Raw genomic sequence first — 21,846 nt, 5'->3', positions numbered from 1 at the left:
TCCAATCTATTTTGTCTCTAGAGATATAACATCATAAATAATTTTTTAGTTACTTATTTACCTTTTCCATTTGTCCATTTGTTCATCTATCAAAAAGTGTTATTATTATAATACTTAACTTAATACATTTGTGGGTGATACACTAATTTTAATCAAAAAACAACTTTGCCACAACTTCCACATTCACTTTCATTATAGTAAGTATGAAATATGTTATTTTAGAAAACTAATCCACCACCAGAAATATCTTACTAAACACCTTATAAACTCTTGAGTTTGGACTTCCCGAAAGGTCACCCAACCTAATACTAGTCAAACTCAAGGATGTGTAACTTCAAATATCCTAAGACATTAATCAATTAGAAAAGAGGTGTATAGAAGTTGAGAGCCACAGCTAACCTAAAAGCCTCACTCTCTTTTGTTGTGGTGGTATGAAATGTGCCATTTTAGAAAACTGATCCACCATAATAAGTATTATAACCTAACTTAATACTACTCAAACTCAAATACACTTAAATTTAAATATCCCAAGACCCTTAATTAATTGGAAAAAGGGGTGCATGAAAGCTAAAAGTTATAGCTGTCCTAAAAGCCCCAAATATTCCAAGATCATTAATTGATTGGAAAAGGGGGTGTATGAAAGCTAAGAGCTTCAAGCCCAATTGAAAACAATGTTAATTTCAACATATAATATGATTTTCCTAGCTAACCAATAAAGTCAAATTTGAGACCTCTCTTATAGCTTATAAGTTTGGATTTCCTAGGAGATTACCTAGCTTAATATTACTCAAACTTAAGGGTATTTAACCTCAAACATCTTAAAACCTTTAACTAATTAGAAAAAAGAGGTGCACTTTTGTTCATAGGCTCTTTCCCTTTATTTTTAAATCCCATGGATTGTTTCTCAAATTATTTTCTTTGGTTGCCTACACCCTTTAGTTGAAGGGAGTTCTGTGATAAAATCTATCGAAAGATATTTCCATAGACAATTTGGGATTGAAAAGCTTTGCAATAAGCCCCCATTGGTTTTAGTTACACCTTTCATCTACTAACATGTTAAGTATGTTTTTACATAGTATTAAACATCTTTAGTTATATTTGGCTAGTAATATTTTCTCATAAATAAGCTTATTATCTTGGGTATTTCACCGTGTCTTGCAAAAGGTCTAACATAACAATCTTCTAAAGCTACCTTTCTTAATTCCCCTTGTGGAAAATACATTTTCGTCTACTTATAATAAATGAGTCTATTGCATTTGACATAACTAATTTTCTCTTCCCTAGGCAACTTGCTTCACTAGTGAGCATCCCAGCCTCTTTGAAGAAATAAGGAAACCAACTTAAAAAGAGTGATATCTCTATTAGAACATCTTAATTTCCCACCAACTCATTTGTGATTTAAGTTGAGTTATGCAATTTGTGTTTATATCATGCCACATTTAAATTTTGTTGCCTTTACCTTATATTCTTCTTCAAAAGATGCAACTTACATTTACTTGTACAACTCTTTAATGTTGATTAGAATTCTAGCTTGATCAAGTGGCAATGTTAGTTTAGGCTCTAAGCCTAGTAAAATTCATAAGTCCTCTCATGACCTTCTAAAGGTTCATCATCCCAATATTGCTTAAATGCCATTTCAGTTTGTCTTAACCCTATTTGCCATTAAATACTGAAATTCATAAGCTTACTAGTCCACTTTAGTATAATGTTATAAAGGGACTTTCTAGACTATCTGATCTTATACTTGAAACTCTTCTATTGCAATGATCAAGTTACAACCAGTTTGCCACCTTGGGTAACCCCATAAAGTGAGTGTTTATTTTTTCTGCTTTTGTGAATTTTTTATTTTCTTTGTTTAGTTTGACTAACTATTTTTTTAATACAAAAGGTAAATAGTACCATCGAAAAAAGATATCAAACCCAAAAGAGCACAAGAAGATGAATTTAACACTAATAAGGATTTTATCATTGACATGTCCATTGGTAAATCAATAAAGACACTACTTCTTGGAGATCATATTTGCATGTTGCCACAACAATCTTTTACACACTTGAATGTATTGCTGCCATCACCAAATCAGGATATACCACTCTCACCACTAGATGAGGATCTAATACCACCAAATCAGTACATACTACCCTTACCACCAAATTAATACTACACAAGACCAAAATGTGTTAGAACCAAATTATAATGCATATCCTTCACCACCACCACCACCAGTATTATTGCCACCACCACCACTACTACTAAATTTACTCCTCACAAATCCACCACCAACATAACCTCGAAAGTGGGCAATTTAGCATAATGGAGAATTTGATGAATAATTTGAAGCCAAAAGAGCTATAGATTTTCTTGACAATGTGGTGGAAAATTGCTTCCAAGAAATTATTATATAAAAAAGAAAAAAACAATTTATTAAACTAAAAGCACTCAAATGGGCACCCCTAATGACTTGATTCAAGAAATTCCCCTTTGCCATTTATAGTAGACAAATCTTATATATATGGCATTTAAATATGTTAATCTAAACATATGCAACCTATTTAAACAAAATTGTAGTGCATATAGTCATGGGATAAGATTTGGATATATTGTCATGGATCCTTAAAACCTTGAGGGATAAATAAGGATAAAATAACCATTAAAAGCTTTTTCATCAATTAATTAATCCTTTTTTAGTTGGGTTAAGGGGAGAGAAATATAGTGTGTTACAAGAGCAATGGCATGAGTTTGATTCCCAATGATTAATGGTTATTTTGAGTAAGGTAAATTTCTACCTTTAAGTTTTAAATCATATGTATTGAACATCCATTCCCACCCCTAAATTTGAAATCATATGTATTGAGCATCCAAATTGATTAATGGCTAATTAAAATATAATATGCCCTTGATTAGGCATATTTCTACCCCTAAATTTGAAATTATATATTGAGCATTCATCTACAAATATAGCCATTAAAATATAATATAACCTTGAGTAGGCATATTTCTACCCCTAAATCTTAAATTATATATTAAGCATCCATCCATGGAAAAAGGTAGCCATTAAAATATAATATAGCCTTGAGTATGTATATTTCTACCCCTAAATTTAAAATTATATATTGAACATCCATCCACAAACAAAAATATCCCTTGTAGAACTAGTTACTTCACATCAAATAATTGATTTACACAATGGAAGAATTAGTAAATTTAGTGATCATAGAATGAAATTTGGATAATGCATATAATGATAGGATGAGATTTTATAATGGAAAGATTGGTAGATTTAGTGATCATAAAATGAGATTTGGATAACACATGATTATAGGATAAAATTTAGATATAATGTCATTTTTTATTGTTTTTGTTTATAGCTTTTATTGAAGTTCAAGCAAGATGCATATGAAGTTGGTGCATCTAGAGAAGAGTCAAGAAGGGTTCTTGGCTAACTTTGTACAAATTGAACATAAATTTTGGCATGAAAAGTCTTCAAAATTGAAAAAATTAGTATTGTGAGGTCCAAGTGTACAACTACGATGCCATATATTAATATTAATGTAGTGGGATTTTGGTAGCCGTCAGATTAATTTCAATCCAAACCATTCACTCCTGTATATAAGCTAGGGTTTTTGGGTTAATTAATATGCACATTTTCTATATTCCCTTTCCATATTCTAAACTCATATTGATGGAGTTGAAGGGCATATTTCATTGTCCCTGAGGAGTGCTTGAATTTGGGATTTTGGTTTAGATTTAACTTTTGCATCGTCTAGATCTAGTTTTTTCCATTTCCTTTCTTTTATTCTTTTCTTTCAAGATTTTGGTTTAAATTTAGCTTTTCCATTGTCTAAATCTTTCTTTCCTTCTAGTTTTTCCTCATTTCCCTTCTTTTGCTTTTTCTTTTTTATTCATCTTCATGGCAGAGCAGCAATATCCTCTTCTGACTCTAGAGCAATAGTTGGTGCAATTGCTTGATCCCATGCAATTGCAATTGAACAATCAAACTCAGTTGATAGTGGCATTCATGTCACATGGTACAACTCCTCTTTCTCTTGGTGCCATCCTTGCATTCAGCCAGAGTTCTTTTGTGGGAATCCTAAGGATGATGTGTATTATTGGTTTGATCACATTTCATGGTGATTGCCACCTCTCATTCTTGGGATGATGTTTGACATTTGAGTGAGTTTCCCACGTGTTTCGAAAGGATGGCACTGTAGTGGTACAATGGTTTGAGTGCAGTTGGAATGTTCTCCTGAACGTCTTCAAATGCACATTCGGATATGCCAACGATTGTGATTGTGCCTTCCAGCAATTGCATTGTCTTTGTCAAGGGCCATCTGAGTCAATGATGCAATTTGGTGTTCATTTCTGAAGCCTCTTGCTCCGTGCAAAGCCAAATATGTTAGAGCAGATCAAGCTAGGAATTTTGTGGCTAGCACTTTGTCAAGATCTTGTCGGACTTGTACATGCACTTGCTCTAACCACCCTTGATAATGCTCTTATCTTGGCACAATGTTATGAAACATCACTTCTTCCACTTCTCATTGCATGTCCTTTCGCTCCACTTCTTATGGGCGATGATGGTCTTGTTTCAATGGAGGTTAATGTTGCTGCTGCTCAAGTCCAAGGACAAGGGTGAAGATGTGTTTGTGGCCATGATGTTTGCTTTTGGGTATGTGATGAAGTTGGCCATACTTATCGGTTTTGTTAGCATTTTCTGGATTAGCAACCTCCATTTCCTAGGTGGAGACCTTGGCGTTAACAATGTCCTATTGGTGCTGCTGTAGTGGAAGGTTTGGATACCGAGATGCATCTAGGAAACAAGGAGTCACGCGAGTAATAGAGGAACCTTGCATGAATAAGTTAGTGACCCCTTCATCTTTCTTTCGGGAGTATCATCAAGGAGTTCACTTGGCACCAATTTATATAGTGTTTACTTTCTAAACTCATTTTTATAATGAGAGGTCTTCTGTTATTCTCTCCATGTTGGTTAATACAAGTTCGAGTTTATCTTTATTGCTCGACATGTTGCCACACGTTGTTGTCTACACTTGCGTCATGCGACGGAGCCAATTTTTATTCTTTATGGCAATGGCCGTACACATGTATGTGCACGGGATGAGGTAGATTTGGTTGTGCATGTGGGCGATCTCGAGCTTGGATTGTAGTCATTGCGGGTGGTGCTGAGTCAAGCTTTTGACCTCATCTTTGATATGGATTGGTTGCAGCACAATTATGCCAAGTGTGATTTTGAGCCTTCTCCCCTTTGTCTCATACTTCCTTATATTTTATCCATTCCTCTCACTTCTATACCTCTTTGTTTACTTCTACTTCTGCTTCTATTACTTTTGTCCCCACACTATTTCTTTGTATATTTCCATTTTGTTCTGCTCTTCCCTTTTTTTATCCCTCCGACAATCTTTGTGTTGCAGCGGTTGACCGGCTCATGAAGGAGTATTCTAATCTCTTTGAATTTGACTTATCGTCTGGGGCCAAGATTGCCACATGTCATTCGATTCCAACTGGGGATGCTCGTCCAATCAAGGTTCCTGTTCGTCATTAGTCACCCAAAGAGATCAAGATTTTACATGTAAACGTCAAGAAGATGTTAGAGAAGGGTGTTAATCGAAAGTTGCAAAATCCTTGGGCATATGAACCTCATCTTGTGACAAAGCTTAATGGGAGAATTTGTTTCTGCATCGACTATTGTCCGTTAAATAAAGTGACGATCCTGGATATATACCCTCTTCCTCACACTGTTGATCTCTTGGATTGTCTAGGGCGAAGTTGTTGGTTCACCAAGCTAGATCTTGCTTTTGGGTACTAGCAAATACCAATGGCTGAAAAAGATATTCTTAAGACTGCTTTAAGTACACTATTTGGTTTGTACAAATTCTTGGTAATGCCATTTGGTTTGAACAATGCTCCAATAACTTTCCAATGGATGATGGACGAGATTCTTTGCAATATACTGGAGGTGATTGTTGACTTCATTGATGATATCTTGATTCACTCAGAAGGGATGTTGGAGGAGCATATTCATGATGTTTATAAAGTGTTAGATTGGCTATAGGATGTTGATTTAACGCTGAAGCGGTCGAAATGCATGTTTGGGTCTAAGAACATGACTTATCTTGGGTACTGTTTCTCGTGAGGGTTTGCAAGTTGATCCTAACAAACATGTGGCTGTTCTAAAGTTCCCTACTCTGAAGTGTGTAAATGATGTGCAGTGCTTCCTAGGCAAGACGCAATATCTCATTTATTTTGTGGATCATCTTTCTTATTGCACGCACCATTGCGAGCATTGCTTAAGTCATCAACGTCATCTTTCATCTGGTCTTTGGATTGTGAGTGGGTGTTCATGGATTTTAATGAGCTCTTAATGACTCCTCCGGTTTTGGCATATCCTAATTACACTCGACCTTTTATTTTGCAGGTGGATGCTTTTGATATTGGTGTTGGAAGTGTGTTGATGCGAGAGAGCCCAAATGTGCCTGGTCAGCTCTATCCTATTGTATATATAAGCCATGCATTACAACTAGTGGAGGTGAATTACTCCACGATAGAGAAGGAGTGTTTAGCAATAGTTTGGGGTTTTGAGAAATTTTATGTATATGTACATGGTTCCGGACATTAGTTACTTGAAGGTGATTATGCTGCAGTTACTTTATTATTGAAGTGAAAGAACCTGGTTGGTCGTACTACTTGGTGGGCTTTGAAGCTTCAGATATATGATTTTGATATTGTTTATCGGCCAGGGAGTTCTATGGCTGATGTTGATGCCCTTTTTTGAGCTCCTCTTTCTTCTCCACTCTCTTTTCATATTTTTGACAAGCTTGTTGTTCTGGCATTTGTGAATTTTCTAAACAAGGATTTTGTGCCATCGGCAATTTTATATTTAATATTCAGTGTCCACAATGTGCAAAGCAAGATCTACCTAATCTTGATGAGGTTCATGAGCCTCAAAAACTTAAGCTATGGATTCAAAGGCTTCGTGATGGGTTTGAGAATCTTATATCATTTGTTTATGACTTGCCATTCTAACATTTACATTCTTAGTATTGCCTTGAAGAAGGCCTTTTATATTTTGTAGGATGGATCTTGATGATCCTTTACGGCTGGTAGTGCCTTCTGTCTTTATTCCACGGTTTCTCCATGCCTATCATGATTCTCCTATTCTAGGTGGGCATATGGGACATCGTCGTGTGACCGAGAAACTGCATAGATATTTTTATTGGCTAGAGATGCGATGTGATGTTATCCAGTATGTGCATAACTGTGTTTGGTGCCAAGCTCGTAATATTCCCTTTCGTGCTGGAAAAGGATGGTTGGGGTCAATTGCAATTTCCCATCCATTTGAGTTGGTGGCATTTAATCTTATAGGATCTTTTCCACAATTAACTATTGGCAATAAGTATATTATTATTGCTTTTGACTATTTGACTTGTTGGGTGGAAGTTGGTGCTCTTGCTAGTGCCTTTGCAACTACTATTGAATACTTCCTCTTCAATCGAGTGGTGTTTCAGCATTCTTAATAATGGTCCCACATTTATGGCTGAGGCATTTCCTGTTTTGACGTCTCAGTTGGGATATACTACACTTTCATGAGTGTTTATCATCCACAGTCATACGGTTTGGTGGAACAGCTCATTTGGACATTCAAAGGAATGATCGCAAAGTACGTGAACTTTCAAGATTTAGATTGGGATAGTTATTTGCCGTTTCTTCAGTATATATATGTTATAGGGGTGCAAAGTTCTATTAGTGCTTCACCATATAAAATTTTATATGGTCATGATCCAATTTTACCAATAGAGCTGAGTTTACCTTTGCGATTGTCATGAGTTGCTAATGCTAGGTCGTGAGATTAGTATTTGACAAGCGTTCTTCTATTTGTCCGAACAAAGTTTGTGAAACACTTAAGCCGTATATAAGTGGGACAACAATGGCACTACAACTCCCATCATCATCCATCTGTAAAGTACAAAGTGAATGACTTGGTGTTAGTCCATTTTCCCCATCTTATGGTACGTGGTTTATCTAAGGGGTTGTTTGCTCAGTGGAAAGGACAGTATTGGGTGTTGTGGCAAGTTGGATTACAAGTTTATGAGGTTTAGCATGACATCTAGCAGGTTAATCCTCCAGAAATTGTGCATGTGTAACAATTGAAACGCTTTATACAAAGGGATTAAGAACAACTGAGACCACCTACAAATCCGCCAATGCTTCCTCCTGATGTTCCTCCAAATCTTGGGCCATATACAAGAGAACCCTAATAGTCTTCCATTATTCCGAGAGGAGGGGATGATGTGAGGTCCAAGCGTACGGTTATAATGCCGTATACTAATATTACCATAATGGGATTTTGGTAGCCATCGGATTGGTTTCAATTTGGACCACTTGCTCCTGTATATAAATTAGGGTTTTTGGGCTAATTAATATACACATTTTTTATATTCCCTTTCCATATTCCAAGCAATCACAGTATGTATTATAGATAATTGCAGTACAAAAGAGTGGTTAGAGACTATAACAAAAATTGTATTTCATTTTTCTCAATTACACATATGTTACTTTGGTAGTGAATAAAACTCCAAATGATATAATTTACAACATTGCAAAATTAATCTTTCCATGCAAACAATAGATAAAGACTTTAAAGTTCTTCAATATCTACTTCATGAATAGAGAGAGAGTACTACTAAAAGTTTTTAAGAATATAATGAAAAAAACTATTTATATCACAAAAACTATAGGTAAAGGTGAGATTTGGCACTGCAAACCAATGATAATCCAAACAACATTTTCATGTCTTTTGACACTTATATCAATGCATTTATGAAAGGGATTGCAACTGCTAAAGAAGTCTATGACCATGATTGACTAAATAACCTAAATCAAAGGCATGAATATCAATGGCATGTATGGGCTATGATTCTAACCATCCCATCTTATTGGATGACTATGGAATGGCTATTGGATCCTCAGCATATTCCTACCAAAGGATTGGTGGAATATATTGGGGTGTCCAGTACTTGTGGCAAGTGACCACTGTATAAAGTTTGTATGTTTGAAGTTGCAGGGTTTCATTCAGATATATAGACACCTATTTTACAAATAACACACTGCAAATCAATTATATTGCAAGATAAAATCAATTTAAAACACACATGTTTGAATTGTTTAAACACACTGTATGACTCACCAAATAATCTTTGGATACATCATTTTTGTAGACATGGGTATACATTAGTATGAACATTATGTTTGAATGGTTTTGTTTTCTTTTTTCCTGGAATCAAATGCTGCATATTGAAATCATGGCCTTTTGATGATGCTAAATCTCAAGGAATATGTAACAATAAGATTGAAAGTAAGGTGCAAGATTTTGCTATTCCAAGAGGAGAGCTGATCAAGATTGTGGGAGTTCTGCCACAATAACATATGGATGGAAAGAACCATTCCATCAAAGTGATCTCATGATACTAAATTCTATTTGTATAGAGCGATTGTGATTCCATCCACTGCAGCAAGGCCAGAGCAAGGCCCTGGCCAAGAGGATGAGTGTTTGGAAGAAGATCATGCCCACCAAGCTTGATTATCAGTCACTAGTGGACTTGACCCAAGAAATTCAACGTGAACACAAGCATACATATTAGTGCCTTGTATAAATTCTTCATATGACAACTCCATGTGGAGCAAGATGTCTTGCAGAAGGAAGAACTAACTAAAAAATCTTGTTCTGACAGTAGCATTGGAAACACAACTTACACTAGATCCACATGTGATCACTAGAATCACTTAAGAGAGAGAAAGCCTTTTTTTCTTAATTGGCTTATGTGGCAGTCTTGTGTGTCATGGATACAATCACGTTTAGATTGCTATTATAACAATCAAAACATCCTTGTATACAAAATAAAAAATAAATATTCTCATATTAATACTCCCATCATATTTTGCTTGCCATAACTATTGTTTTCCTTTATTTTCTAAACATTACTACTGAAATAAAATATAAAATTTATGTAATTAATTAATCCATTCAAAACTCACAAAGAATTTTTTTTTTATATATATATATATAGAGAGAGAGAGAGAGAGACATATTCATATATATATATATACATATATATATATATATACATACATATATATATATACATACATATATATATATACATACATATATATATATATGTATACATACATACATATATATATACACACACACACATACACACACACATTTAAAAATTAATTATTAATTAGAATTATCTTATTATTTCTGCTTTATTTTTTATTAACTATTTTATTATCTTTACTTTTGTTTCTTAATAAACATTGATAAAGCAGCAACTACCATAATAGAGCTAATATTATTAACCATGGTGTCCACTAAGTTGTATAATTTTAAATAAATATCAATATTTAAATATCTATATAGTAATTGAATTGGAAATAAAAAATTATGATATATATCAGGTAATAAATAGCTTAGTTTTAAATATTCAAATATCTCATCTAAAAACCAATCACTGTGAGTTGATACTACAATATCATTTACAATTAAATCTCCAGACAATGTAAATGGATTGTAAAGGCCATATTTTTTTGATATATAAATATCTAAAGATGAATTAATTAAAAATAAAAAACTGAAAATTAATACTTACCTGATATATTATTAGGTAATAGTTCTCCTGATTGCTCATCCAAAACTAATAAAGTATCTGCAAAAGTAATATCCTTTGCATACTTATATAGTATTGATTTTGAATCTAAAATGGATTATTAGGAATATGATGCATGAAATAGTAAATAAAAATTCTTACTTTTAGTTGGTATAAAATGTAAACTAGATAACTCAATGCTCTTATTATTTTCAGTATTAATATGAATAAATTCTTCATAAGGCTCAATATCTTTATGTCCAAAAGCATATATATCAGAATAATCTATTTTTCCATCTTTATTTCGGATTGCAACCTAATTACAACAGTTAAGAGTAAAATTAAGTGATTAATCTTACAAACCTTATCACCAATTGAAATATCCTTTATTTGTTTTCGTTTACCATTAGAAAGCTTTAAAATAGCATCACCTAGTAATAAAATTAGGGCTACGAATATGATAAAGTGAACTATACCTGGAAAACATGATTTGTTTTTGACACAATTAGCATTATCGCAGTGATAACCTGAAATACAATCTGAGTCATGTTGACATGGATCAACTTGAGAATTAGTGAAGGGAAAAATACTAGTAAATAAAAAAACATAAATAAAAAAATTAGTCATTTCTGAAAGTGTATAAGTAAATTATTGGAAGCTACATGCTTTATATAAAGTATATGTTCATTATTATTATTTTGTATTATTGTGTCATTATTGAAAGATGCTTATTTTGGATTTTATTTTGATAATTAAGAATTTATTGGTCATTTTTAATCATTATTTTTCTATTTTACGTCAAATAATTATAATCGAACTCAATAATTTCCTGCATGATCACCAAGAAAAACCACACAACACCTCATCAAGAATCATATAGCCAGCAGGAAACAAAACTGCTTGAAACATAGAGGAATAACACGAGGTTTACAATTGTCCAGCTGAGCCAATAGGTCTGATATTAAATATTATTTAACATTTTCAGCGGCTAAATGAGCCTAGAATGCCTATGAATTTCTAGCCGGGCAGCGCGAATCGTACAAAGCTTTGCTGCCGGAGCTGCGATCTCCAGATCAAGCACTTCCACACTTTCATCAAACCCCGCCTCCAAGTTCTGCGGGGATAGGTGTGGGATTCTCACTTTCAATCAACCTGAGGTGCTGACTTGCAATCCCAAAGGTAGCTGCTTTATGTCCTAAGAAATATCATTTGTTCCCGCATGGGCAACTGCAACAACATTGAATGGTTCCAATATCTGTGGCCACAACAAGAGGGATTGAAGTGCGGGATTCTCTCTTTCAATCTGATAAGGTCATAGGATCTCAATGGATTGATGTTGCAAAGACGTGTCTCGGGAAGAGCAAGAAGGTTTTTCTGCTCTTGCGCTGGATATGGAGATAGAGCCGCGAGACCGAGCCACAGTGATGTTAGCGAGAGGCTGGATCGCCTCGAGAAGCGAGGAGTTGCTGCGGATTTCTCCACCTACATGGATCTCCTTCGCGCCTGCGCAAGCTCCAGAGATCTCCCGCAGGGCAAGCGCCTCCACGCCCAGATCAACAGCGCGGGCGCCGGCGGCGACACCATTCTCGGGAATCTCCTCGTGAGAATGTACGGGAAATGCGAAGCTCTGGACGACGCCATCGCCGCATTTGAGTCCATCGAGCATCCAAACGTCTTCTCCTGGAGCATTCTCGTCACTGCGTATGCCGAGAATGGGCATTTGCGAGAGGCGCTGGATCTTCTCGGAAGCATGGATCTCCACGGCGTCAAGGCCAGCCATGTCACGTTTATCAATCTCCTGGGCGCCTGCACCCTGGCAATGGATCTCGCCCGGGGTGAGCGCCTCCACGCCCGGATCGAGGCAAGCGGGTTCGATCTGAGTGGAAATCTCGGCACGGCGCTGGTGAGCATGTATGCCAGGTGCGGCGGCCTCGATCGAGCTCGGGATCTCTTCGACCGGATGAGAAAGCGGGATATTATCGCCTGGAACGCGATGATCGCAGCGTATTCTCTTCACGGCCGTGGAGATCTAGCGCTGGAGCTGTATTACCGGATCGAACCCGCGGGGCTGGCGCCCGATCGATCGACGTTCTTGAGCAGTCTTGTAACCTGCGAATCGATCGATTCGGTGAAGAGACTCCATGGCGACCTCGCCGCTCGCGGCCTCGAGCGTGAAGCCCTAATCGGGAACACGCTGGTGAGCACGTACGGGCGGTGCGGCAGCCTGGACGAGGCCATGGCGGTATTCGTGGGCATGCCGTACAGGAACGGGGTGACGTGGGGCATTCTGATTGGAGCTCATGCTCAGCATGGGAAGGCCAAGGAAGCGCTGCGTTTGCTCAAGCTCATGGATTGCGAAGGCGTGAGGGCGATGGAGAACACATTCTTGACTGCGCTGAGCGCTTGCTCCAGCGCGGAGTTCCTGGAGGATGGGAGGAGAATTCACGAGAGGATCGCCGCCGCGGGCAGTGGAGTGATCGACGAGAGCTCCACCCGGTTGAGCAATGCGCTGGTGACGATGTATGGCAAATGCGGGAGCTTGATCGATGCCGAGAGCGTCTTCAATTCGTTGCAGTGCAGGACGATCGTGTCGTGGACGTCGCTGATCGCCGCGTATGCCCAGCATGGATTCCCCCGGAGAGCTCTCCAGATCTTCAAGCAAATGGACGCGGAAGGGACGAAGCCCGACGAGATCGCGTTCTTGAGCGTGCTGGAGGCGGTGTCAAACACGCCGGAATTGATCGAGGAAGGGAGGAGGATCCACGAAGAATACGATCAGAGCAATAGAATCCACGAGTCCCAAAGCGTGGAGACGGCGCTCATTGACATGTATGGCAACTGCGGTAGCATCGAGAGCGCCTGGAGAGTATTCGATCGAATGGGCGACGAGCGGAGGGACGATGTGATCCCGTGGACGTCGATGATCACAGCTTGCGCTCACCAGGGTCACGGTGATCAAGCCCTGCTGCTACTGAGTAGAATGGAGCTCCAAGGGATCCATCCCAACCAGCTGACGCTGGTGAGCGCGCTGGATGCGTGCGAGGACCTGCGAGAAGGGCGGAAGATCCATGCCGCCATCGCCGCCAAGGGGCTCTCAAGCAGCGTGATCCCGGGCACCGCGCTAGTCAACATGTATGATCGCTGCGGCGCCCCCGCCAGCGTGAGGGCGGCGTTCGAGGAGATCCGGGGCAAGAACTCCATCTCCTGGAACGCGATCATCGGGGCCTACGCTCACCAGGGTGACCTGCGCGAATCGATGGACCTACTGCAAAGAATGGATCAAGAGGGCGTGGCGCCGAATGTGATAAGCTTCACCTGTGTGCTCTTCGCATGCGCGCATGCCGGATCGATCCGAGAGGCCCGCCGCCAGTTCCATCTCATGATCGGGGACTACTCTATCGAGCCACTGGAGGACAACTATGGCTGCCTCGTCGATCTTCTCGGCCGCGCTGGGCGCCTCGATAGGGTTGAGGAGCTCATTCAAACCATGCCCATTTGGCCATCTCCCGCCCAATGGATGAGCCTCTTGGGCGCTTGCCACATCCACGGTGACGTACACCGGGGTGTACGGACAGCCCAAAAGGCCCGGAGCTTGGACCATGGCCACTCCTCGGCGTACGTCGTGATGTCCAACCTCTGTACGGTCAGATGACGCCGGGCAGGTCCTTGTCACGCTCATTAAAATGGTGGCCCATTCTTATCCCCGTCCGTACGCGCGCTGGCCTGGAGCAGCAGATGCCAAGGCCGGGCATTTTTGTCGCGCTTCCGTACGCGAGTGTTCTAGGCGATTCCAGCCCGATCGATCGATCGATCTGATGGGTCTGACGAGCAACTACCTCACGGGGATCCTGAATTTTGCGGCGATGATCCTCTCGCTGGCGGTGATTGGTGCGGGAATTTGGCTTGCGCACCGGCACGAGACGGTGTGCGTGAAATTCCTCCAGTTTCCCGTGATCGCGCTAGGGCTCTTCATCCTGCTCGTGTCCCTGGCGGGATTTATCGGCAGCTGCTTCCGGATCGCGTGGCTGCTGTGGATCTATCTCCTGGTTATGCTGCTGCTCATCCTAGCGCTGCTGGCATTCACGGCATTTGCGTTTGTGGTGACGAGCAGGGGCGGTGCCAGGCATTCTCTGGCTGGATTGGGCTACGAGGAGTATAGGCTCACGGATTACTCGCCCTGGCTCCAAGATCGCGTCAAGAATCCGGGGAATTGGGCAAAGATCAAGAGCTGCTTGATCGCTGCGAGGGTTTGCGTCGGCCTGGAAGAAGCTACATTCACCAATTACTCCCCATTGCAGGTGTGGCCCAATCTCCTCGAATTGGATTGATTGTGTCTAGTCCCTTTGCAGTCTGGATGCTGCCGGCCTCCAGCGGCGTGTGGCTTCGCCAACGCCACAAGCTGGGCGGATCCCCAGAACCCTAATTCCGACCCGGATTGCTCGCGGTGGAACCAGGAGGATCTGTGCCTGGATTGCGATTCCTGCAAGGCGGGAGTGCTCGAGAACATCAAGCGCGACTGGCGCAAGGTCGCGTTCGTGAGCGCGGTGATGTTCTTCTTCCTGGTGATCGTCTATTCTGTGGGCTGCTGCGCGTTTCGAAACGCTCGCAAGAAAGAAGTTTTAGGGTTCTAGAGGGTCAAAAATTGTCAACGGTCAGCCGTTTGAATTGTTTAATTTTTTTTTCTAAACGAGAGAGGGGGTTGAGACTATGATTGGCTTCTTGTTATCAGTAATGCCACTGTTTTCGTGCACAGAAGCGCACGGGAGAGGCCGTGGCGTGCGGTGACGGGTCCATGACGAGCTGAGGCGTGGCCGTCACGGGGGGTTTGACGGCCGTTTTATAGGCCATTCTAGGTTTGGGGCTCGTAGGTCCGGGCCGAGGCTGTGCATGAGCGAGCAAGCTTGCGTTGCGGGAGCTTGAAAGAAGACCGAGCAACGGGATTTCGATCCCGAATTTAATGCGCGGCGATGGCGCTGCGACGCTGCTGTGGCGCTGGACGATCGCCAGTGTAAGCTCGGTGGAATTTCTCCCTTGTTGCGGCGCTTTTCCTTGTTTGCGTGGATCTTTGCTCCTACGCTACCGATATTTGGGATCCAATTTCAGGAATTGAGGCCGCGGGGAGGGATCGGGGAATGCGAGTAGGCGGTGGCGGTTTGATCGCGAGAATATCCGCGGCGCCGCGTCCAAGATCGAGAAATCCGTGCTCCCGTGAGCTCGCGGTGCCGAAATATTTCGACGCTCGTGTGCGATGAACAGTACGCGAATCGGACAGCCATAGTCCAAGTGAAAATATTCCTGTGGAAGATATGGAGGAGCGAAAGGACAAGGGGAAGTATCCAGTGGTACCAGCCGACTACAAGTTGCTCGAAGAGATCGGGCAGGGCGTGAGCGGATTGGTGTTTCGGGCATTTTGCGTGCCTCTTGGAGAATATGTCGCGGTGAAGCAGCTGGATTTGGAGAAATGCAGTGGGACTTTGGTAAGTATACCGATACTTTCGAGCTCATCTTAAAGTTTTATTTCTTCCTTGCTGGTAGCTGACTTAGATGTCCGTGCTTCCCAGGATACCATCCGAAAGGAAGCTCAGACAATGAGCTTGATCAACCATTCCAATGTCGTGAAGGCACACTGCTCGTTTGTGGTGTCTCAGCATCTTTGGGTAGTCATGCCGTATATGGGAGGTGGCTCGTGTCTTCACATCATGAAGGCAACATCTCCCGATGGATTCGACGAGCCGGTTATTGCGACAATTCTTCGCGATACGTTGAAAGCTTTGGAGTATCTTCACCGACAGGGACACATTCATCGAGATGTGAAGGTATGTTCCTCTCAAGTCAACTGTCCTTGGATCTATCTAATTTGGGTGTTCTATCAAGGCTGGGAATATCCTCATACACGAGAACGGTGCCGTGAAGCTCGGTGATTTTGGCGTCGCGGCTTTCATGTTTGACAATGGCGATAGGCAATGGTCGAGAAAAACTTTTGTGGGGACACCTTGCTGGTACGCAATCAATATGATTCTGTTCGAGATTCATTCTTAACGAATCTCTGCAGGATGGCGCCGGAGGTCATGGAGCAGATCAATGGTTACGATTTTAAGTACAATTCTAAATTACTTTCTTTCGATTTTTCTTATCTCCCAGTGTGTGCCCACAGGGCTGACGTATGGTCTTTCGGTATAACTGCTCTAGAGCTTGCACACGGCCATGCTCCGTTCTCGAAATATCCACCTCTGAAGGTAAATCCGTGATTTTTATGTTCCTTCGAGTGCTGAATGCGCTTGACAGGTTCTACTGATGACTTTACAAAATGCAGCTCCTGGATTGACTTACGAGAGGGACAAGCGCTTTTCTAAGGTCACTTTAATCTAGTTTCTTTTGCGCTTTTTAACAGCTGCCTTTTGCTAATTTAGTCTTTCAAGGAGATGATTGCCATGTGTTTGGTTAAGGACCCGACAAAAAGGCCAACAGCCGAAAAGCTTTTGAAGCATTCTTTTTTCAAATCGGCAAAGTCAAGCGACTATATAGTCCGTCACGTTCTGGACGGCCTTCCACCTCTCTGGGAACGTGTGAGGGATGTGAAGGTATGAGAATTGGATCTGTATGGTGCCATGAGGTAACATTTTGTGACACCAGCTGAAGGATGCTGCACGACTTGCGGAAAAGAAAACGTCTACTTTCGAGGAGCAGGAAGAAAAATCCCAGGTCAGGCTAGAAAAATGTATTGTTATAAATGTAACACGGGAATAAACCATGCAGAACGCTTATAAACGCGGAGTAAGTGGCTGGAATTTTGACGTTGAGGATCTCAAAGCACAGGCAGCAATGGTAACTTGAATGACAGTATGGTTATTTCATTTTGACCAGTTTGATGCAATGCAGTTGCAAGACGATGATTATGCTCCTGTCATCAAGAAAGAGGAGGAAGGAGTTCCCTCTAAAACTGTTTCTAGAGTAGCCTCGCCTCATACGACAATATCCGCCGACGATAATCTTATCTCTGAGACTATCAAGGCCGAGATACCTCTCGATGTAAGTAGTTTGTCTTCCTATACGTAAACTATTTTGTTCGTTTCAAATGTAGGGAGAAGAGTGCATAGTTCGCAAGCCGCCAAATGGAGCCAAGATAAGGTAAGTATTATTCTCTCGACTATTTTAAGTTAATCAAATCGTTTCTTTACAGAGGCCGGTTCAATGTCTTCGTCGATAACGTGGAGATAGATTCATCAAACTGGTGTGAGAACGCAGAACAACTCAACGGCGAAGAAAGTGCGCTTGCGCACCACAAGGAGGAAAAGTTCGAAGATAAAGAGCTTGATGACTCGAAAATCATAAACGCAAAAGATATTTCAATGGATCACAACCGACAGTTAGATTTTGATGATGCACTTACAGACAAGCCTTTGGATGACGAGAGAACCAGGTAACATATTGCAATTTTTCTTCCTTGATCCTGACGGCATTTGACTTCAGAGATCACAAGCTAACGATGCGCCCCTCAGGAGAGGAGAACCCCTCTACTGTGCCATCTAGCAATGGAGTCGTTGACCATCGACCTGCAAATGGATCAGCCAAGCCCCCACCTGGTATAGCCTCTTTGATTTATTATTTGAGTCGTCTCAATTGTCTGAATGAAACAGGAAAAGAGGATGAGAAGGTCAAAGGGCCCGTCGTCCAGAAGAAAGGACGGTTCTCCGTAACCTCGGCAGATGTCAATCTCAAGGACCTTAAGGAGGTATTAGTTTGCTGTCTAAATGCTAGTAAGATTCTATGTAATAAGCTCGTTGCAGAACAAGGATGTGGAAAGGCTTGCCGCTCTTCCAAATGTGAAAGTAAAAAGCAGTGTAAACTCTATTGAGCATTCGGTACAGTTGACTCTTCTTTTGCGTTGATAAGTACTTAACATCTGCTGCTGCAGGAACTTCTCTCTCCCTCAAGTCTCCGAAGAACTTCGAGTGCCCAGGTTGAACTTTCTATTAGTTTGTGTCAGTAAATCTTAACGCTTTGGTGGCTTAGATGTACCAGCAAGTTTTTCCACAGTCATCCGGTACATCTCCATCTCCAGCCACACCATCTACTACTGGCTACACTCCCGTGTCGACTGCGGCATTACTGCCACTGCTCCAGAATCTTTTAAACCAAACGGCGATGCAGCAGGTATGCAACGATGTTGAATGTTACAGAACCGTGAAGCTGCTAATTCCAACAGGACATGATTGTGAATCTGATGACCATTGTATGCAACCATGGGACTGACTTATCCGCTGGTAAGTGGCTGCAATTCCACGTTATTGTTCTTACATGACTTTTTTTGCGCAGGCGCGTCCAACCAGCGCTTGAGTCGGAGTGCGAGTGCGAGTGCAGTAGACCACGGGGTATGTGTATGTTGTTTTCATCCGAAAAGTGACAAACTTGTTGCTTCAAACAGAGCGATCACAACTGCTCGGACCGTGAACGTGACCTTCGCCAACAAGTCCTTGAACTGCAAGTGAGGTGAGAAATCAAGTCTCTATGTAAGACACTCTGTCGAATTTAACACTTTGCTTGTTTAGAGTGGGAGTGCTTGGTGACGAGCTGCAAATGATGAAGCTTCGCAATGTCCAGGTACTTGGTGTTCTTGTTTTCTTTTTCGCTCACGAATGGAATCCTGTTTCGCAGCTGGAGAGACAGCTGAACGCGATCTTCAACAAAGAAGAGGAGGAAAGAATACGCAAAGAGGAAGCCGCGAAAGAAGACGGTTAAAAGGAAATGCCTCCCTCTTCTGGTCTCTTTATTTTTTCGCTTCGTTCTTTCGACATTTTTTTCTGTTTACATGTTTTGCAAGCCTAAGCTCACTGAGAATGGAAAACCAGTGAACTTCTAGAGCTAGAAATTGGAAAAGAAAACTAAGCCGCCTTACAAAGGGGTGTTAGCTTGTTTTGCAAGAAGCTCAGCCCACTCTCTACACGTTTCAAGCGCTCTTGCATTCCCTTGAGAATAACATCAGTTCTTTGCTTCTCCTGCTCGGCCTGTCCCAAGTAAAAAATGGAAACAGAAAAAAATAAAAAAATAAAAAAAATTGGAACATCAAAATGGAAGAATTTTTCTGGAAAAGCTTGCCTGCATTTTCCGGACTCTTTGCAAAAGCGTGGGGCGATGGTGTCGTCTCGTGGCTTCCAACAAGCTACTGTCCTGCCTCTTTGGAGGAGCCCAGTAGTGAGGAGGTTTAAGCTCCGACTGGATCAAACACAAACACGTTCATGAAACTAGATAAGAACGATATAGCTTACCGGAGCGGGCGGAAATGCTAGCTCTCGTTTGAGAGTTAGAAATGCCATTGACGCTCCAAATGCGGATCTATCCGCCGCTGGGGTTTCTGGAGGATCCTGCAAACCATGCACAGACACACTGGAGTTTACGAAACGACAGTAGCTTCACAACTACAGCAAAAATCACCTCTTTCTTTTCCTTCTTCTCGGGTTTGGGGTCTGGCTTGCATTCAGCTGCCTGAAGCTCAGCGTCATTCTACTTGGCCAGTCGAGTCAGTTTGGATGAATGAAGAGGTTTTTTTTTAGTGAAAAAGTGCACGTAGAAGAACTTACGAGTAAACAGGATTGTGGGCGAAGAACTGGGATGAATCTTTGGTATGGATGCCGTGACGGAGGTGGCGGTTCCAAAGCCCACGACTGACCACTTTGCCGTGCTTGAAGATACGCTTTGATAACCGGTTGCCCAACGTTTTTGGCGATGGGATTCCCCCACAATATCACCTGAGGAAACAAGATGATATGCAAAGTTCAGTACAAAGCTCGACAAAGGTTCGAGCGTACCTTGTTCAAATGCTCCAGAAACCTCAGGGACACTAGCGTGTGAGGCTCTTTGAGGCAGTTAAAAGACAAATCCAGCTCCGTGAGCCGCCGGAATGGCTTAGGCCACGAAAACACCTGTACAGCTTGACACCAAAGTATTCAAGTCAGTATTTTGAAAAAAAGAAGAGAGAAATGAGCTGGTTACCTCCTCTGGCAAGCTACTGATCGAGTTTCTCGACAAGCAAAGCAGCTCCAGCCTTCGTATCTGTTTACAACGAGCGGAAAGTGTCAGAAACAAAGACTTACTGTAGTGAGCATTCCTTTACCAGTATAGCTGTCTAGTGACGGCGAAGAAAATTCAAGAATAATCACAAAGGAATGCAGTACTTTTTTTATAAACCTTGCTTAAGGGTATGAGGGACGATGAGTGAAGACCATTTCCTGCTGCAGAAAGTTTTTGCAAACTAGGAAATGCCCCCAAGTCTCCTATCTCGTCCGGTATCTTGCCCAAATAGTTGTAGTCTATGTTGAGCCTGCGTAAGTCTGGCAACGTCGACAACGCAAGCATAGCCGATGCCTTCAACTTGTTGTACGACACATCCAATTCCTGCAAACAAAAGTTTGTCACGAAGGTGCTCCACGAGCGAACAAATCGTTGTACCTGAAGGGCCGTAAACTTCTGTGCAGGGGGATTCACCGATAGTAGTCGATTCCGTTGGAGGCAAACGTTTTGGAGGAAAGGAAACGGTGCAAGGGACTCCTGAAAAAACCATGACAAAAGAAGCTCATGTTTCAGAGCTGCAAGCTTTTACAAGAAATACTTACAAGAGGCACAAAGTTGCTGGTGAGATTGATGTAACGCAGGGAAGTAAACTCTCCAAACTTTTGTGGATCGATTTTTTTTATGCCATGGCCCTTGAATCTTGCGTGTTTAAGCTTCGATGGCTCGTCAACACGTCCTGCCTTGCACTGGCCAAAAAAAAAAAAAAACACAATCAAGCATAAGAAGCTAAATATAAATGTAGAAGTCATTACCAGTGTCTGCCAATCGAGAACTTTCTGCTCATTTGGCCCCTTGTCCTGTTTTAATCTAGCATTCTTCTTCGTAACGTCGGCTGATTCTACAAAGCTTGATCTTCCCTCTATCCTCATTCTCTTGGAATTCTCAGAATCCTCGCCTTACAAGCTCGCATCGCAGCTGCCGGCATTTCAGCATGGAAACCTCTCGAGATTTCTCCATAGATCACACCGATAGCTCGCATTTTCTCTCTGGACCACAAACCTCCTCCTCGCGCAATCATCCCGATAAACCCTAGCGGGTACAGTCACGTCTCTCGCTCTTCGCTTGGCGGCAACCAACTTCGCTATGACATGGCTATTTACTTTACCCTCCACGTCA

At 41.6% G+C, this 21,846-nt stretch overlaps 4 protein-coding genes across 8 annotated transcripts; 3 read left to right on the top strand and 1 right to left on the bottom strand.

Annotated features, from left to right (window-relative positions):
* The first annotated feature begins 4,569 nt into the window (after positions 1-4,569).
* Positions 4,570-14,314, top strand: LOC9646066 (pentatricopeptide repeat-containing protein At2g33680). The gene is made up of 4 exons (XM_024674962.1): positions 4,570-4,767; positions 6,429-6,489; positions 11,684-11,819; positions 12,007-14,314. Exons 1-4 carry the CDS (start codon positions 4,570-4,572, stop codon positions 14,312-14,314), a joined length of 2,703 nt encoding a protein of 900 aa, XP_024530730.1.
* On the top strand, positions 14,244-15,370 carry LOC9646065 (tetraspanin-8). 2 transcript variants are annotated; one of them, XM_024674624.1, is made up of 2 exons: positions 14,244-14,960; positions 15,001-15,288. In XM_024674624.1, the coding sequence occupies exons 1-2, from the start codon at positions 14,346-14,348 to the stop codon at positions 15,199-15,201; spliced, it is 816 nt and encodes a 271-aa protein (XP_024530392.1). In that variant the 5' UTR covers positions 14,244-14,345; the 3' UTR covers positions 15,202-15,288. The 2 variants fall into 2 exon arrangements, with proteins under 2 accessions (XP_024530392.1, XP_002970024.2); XM_002969978.2 differs by having other exon boundaries at positions 14,245-14,960; positions 15,012-15,370.
* A 155-nt stretch (positions 15,371-15,525) lies between these two features.
* LOC9645527 (serine/threonine-protein kinase BLUS1) lies at positions 15,526-19,570 on the top strand. 3 transcript variants are annotated; one of them, XM_002969977.2, is made up of 23 exons: positions 15,526-15,670; positions 15,766-16,139; positions 16,224-16,478; positions 16,537-16,661; positions 16,715-16,759; positions 16,817-16,898; positions 16,948-17,016; positions 17,073-17,243; positions 17,296-17,364; positions 17,419-17,487; positions 17,542-17,691; positions 17,744-17,790; positions 17,843-18,082; positions 18,133-18,245; positions 18,300-18,394; positions 18,450-18,524; positions 18,578-18,622; positions 18,676-18,816; positions 18,869-18,926; positions 18,979-19,034; positions 19,088-19,152; positions 19,212-19,263; positions 19,318-19,570. In XM_002969977.2, the coding sequence occupies exons 2-23, from the start codon at positions 15,969-15,971 to the stop codon at positions 19,399-19,401; spliced, it is 2,277 nt and encodes a 758-aa protein (XP_002970023.2). In that variant the 5' UTR covers positions 15,526-15,670; positions 15,766-15,968; the 3' UTR covers positions 19,402-19,570. The 3 variants fall into 3 exon arrangements, with proteins under 3 accessions (XP_002970023.2, XP_024530389.1, XP_024530388.1); XM_024674621.1 differs by having other exon boundaries at positions 15,526-16,139; positions 18,685-18,816; XM_024674620.1 differs by having other exon boundaries at positions 15,526-16,139.
* Positions 19,409-21,744, bottom strand: LOC9646064. 2 transcript variants are annotated; one of them, XM_024674622.1, is made up of 12 exons: positions 21,483-21,744; positions 21,273-21,416; positions 21,109-21,207; positions 20,848-21,054; positions 20,774-20,785; positions 20,653-20,712; positions 20,469-20,582; positions 20,241-20,408; positions 20,095-20,163; positions 19,929-20,024; positions 19,759-19,875; positions 19,409-19,667 (listed from the first exon to the last, which is right to left on the bottom strand). In XM_024674622.1, exons 1-12 carry the CDS (start codon positions 21,597-21,599, stop codon positions 19,545-19,547), a joined length of 1,326 nt encoding a protein of 441 aa, XP_024530390.1. In that variant the 5' UTR covers positions 21,600-21,744; the 3' UTR covers positions 19,409-19,544. The 2 variants fall into 2 exon arrangements, with proteins under 2 accessions (XP_024530390.1, XP_024530391.1); XM_024674623.1 differs by lacking the exon at positions 20,774-20,785.
* Between the last annotated feature and the right edge of the window lie 102 nt (positions 21,745-21,846).

This window comes from Selaginella moellendorffii, unplaced genomic scaffold (assembly GCF_000143415.4).
Source record: "Selaginella moellendorffii unplaced genomic scaffold, v1.0 SELMOscaffold_13, whole genome shotgun sequence".
Taxonomy (NCBI): domain Eukaryota; kingdom Viridiplantae; phylum Streptophyta; class Lycopodiopsida; order Selaginellales; family Selaginellaceae; genus Selaginella; species Selaginella moellendorffii.
This window is presented reverse-complemented; position numbering and strand designations above follow the sequence as displayed.